The sequence below is a fragment of the Papaver somniferum genome, chromosome 9 (assembly GCF_003573695.1).
Source record: "Papaver somniferum cultivar HN1 chromosome 9, ASM357369v1, whole genome shotgun sequence".
Classification (NCBI taxonomy): Eukaryota; Viridiplantae; Streptophyta; class Magnoliopsida; order Ranunculales; family Papaveraceae; genus Papaver; species Papaver somniferum.
The window spans coordinates 11,840,163-11,841,755 of NC_039366.1; the positions used below are offsets into that span (position 1 = coordinate 11,840,163).

General features: G+C 35.5%; 1 protein-coding gene across 1 annotated transcript; it reads left to right on the forward strand.

Moving 5' to 3' along the window:
• The first annotated feature begins 421 nt into the window (after nucleotides 1–421).
• LOC113308153 (zinc finger protein ZAT12-like) lies at nucleotides 422–1,276 on the forward strand. The gene has a single exon (XM_026556633.1). It carries the CDS (start codon nucleotides 546–548, stop codon nucleotides 1,179–1,181), a length of 636 nt encoding a protein of 211 aa, XP_026412418.1. The 5' UTR covers nucleotides 422–545; the 3' UTR covers nucleotides 1,182–1,276.
• Nucleotides 1,277–1,593: the final 317 nt, after the last annotated feature.

A 1,593-nucleotide genomic window follows, 5' to 3' on the forward strand; every position in this document is an offset into this window, starting at 1 on the left:
TCTACTCAGCGGAATGACTTATCATGATAATGTTTTTTCTATTCTGATTAGTGGCGGTGTTGCTATTTAAAGAGTAAAAAATTATTTTAGGTGATTCTGTTAAACTCCAATTTCCATATAAGGTATTGAAAGAGTAGAGTAGATGATAATGAAGCTTCGAAGTAAACTACCGCTTTCATACTTTCAAAAAAATAGACTACGTAAATCTATTTCAGAACTTACCCAGAAAGTCCCCAGCTGCTTTTATGCGTACCATTTGAGACTAAGGTTATTTTTGACATTTTTCAGTCAACAGAACTTTCTTATTCCTTAGTCGGCTGTAACTGCTTCTGAAGTTTGAATACATGATACATCTACAGCCGCTCTATATATATACGCCTTCTCCCGATTGTTTTCTTCATTCAAAACAGCAGCAATTAATTACACACTTCAACTCCCCCGAAAACCCCTTTATATCTTCTTTTCTAAGAACCAAATCATAGTTTCGAAACTAAAAAAAAATCCTTGATATATCCTTCTATAGTTAAGTAAATCAGTACAAAGTCATGATGATGAGTAACAAGAGAAGTAGAGGAGAAATCGAAGATATCAGCATAGCAAACATGGCAAAGTTCTTGATGTTATTATCACGTGAGCAAGGAGATCACGTCGATTATCGATCCGTGGTTCCGGCACAGAGGATACCAATGAGCACTCAGAGTCGTGTTTTTGAGTGCAAAACATGCAGTAGACAGTTTCCGTCATTTCAAGCATTAGGAGGACATAGAGCGAGCCACAAGAAACCTAAATTAATGGATCCATCAACATTAGATGATCAGCAACAAGCAGCAAAACCAAAGATTCACGAGTGTTCGATTTGTGGGTTACAGTTTGCTATTGGACAGGCCTTAGGTGGGCATATGAGAAGACATAGATCTGCCATGCTTGAATCTTCATTCACAACAGCAGCAGGATTGTCATCCTCTTCATCTGGTGTTTCAACTGATGATACTACTCCAAAACAAGTACCGGTATTCATGAGATCGAACAGCAGCAGGAGAATTCTGGGTCTGAACTTGGATTTGCATTTATCTGATCCTCTGCCAACAACAACAAAAGATAGCAATGATTTTGAGTTCTCGACTCTTGTAGGAGCAACCAAACAGATGTTCACACCACCCGTGTTGTATAGTTTTATTTGATTATTTTGTACAATACCTCCTTGGTATACATAGATATTACATAGAATTCATTCTTGTATTGTTCTCAACAAATTCTATGTACATAACTAAACAGATCGATGATACCTATTTTTTTTAATTATATTAGAAAAAGAGAGAATTTTTTTGCTTCATCAAATTATTAGCTTGCACTTCCATCCAGCTAACTTGTAACTTAACAACTCATTATAAAAATTAAACTCTATATTCCCACGTAATCCAGCTCAGACCAGCAACATATACTTATGATAAGCAAACACTCATTGTTCATTGATATTAATAGCTTAATTACGCGTTATGGAATTTACTCATCGATCATTAGGTAGTTAGATTTTGTTATTGTTTGTACCAGTACTAAAATATTGAAGCAAAACGGCACAATGTTGTTAGATTT

Excerpts from the sequence above, each read along its gene's own strand:
- LOC113308153 (XM_026556633.1), top strand. The coding sequence starts at position 546 with ATGATGATGAGTAACAAGAGAAGTAGAGGAGAAATCGAAGATATCAGC.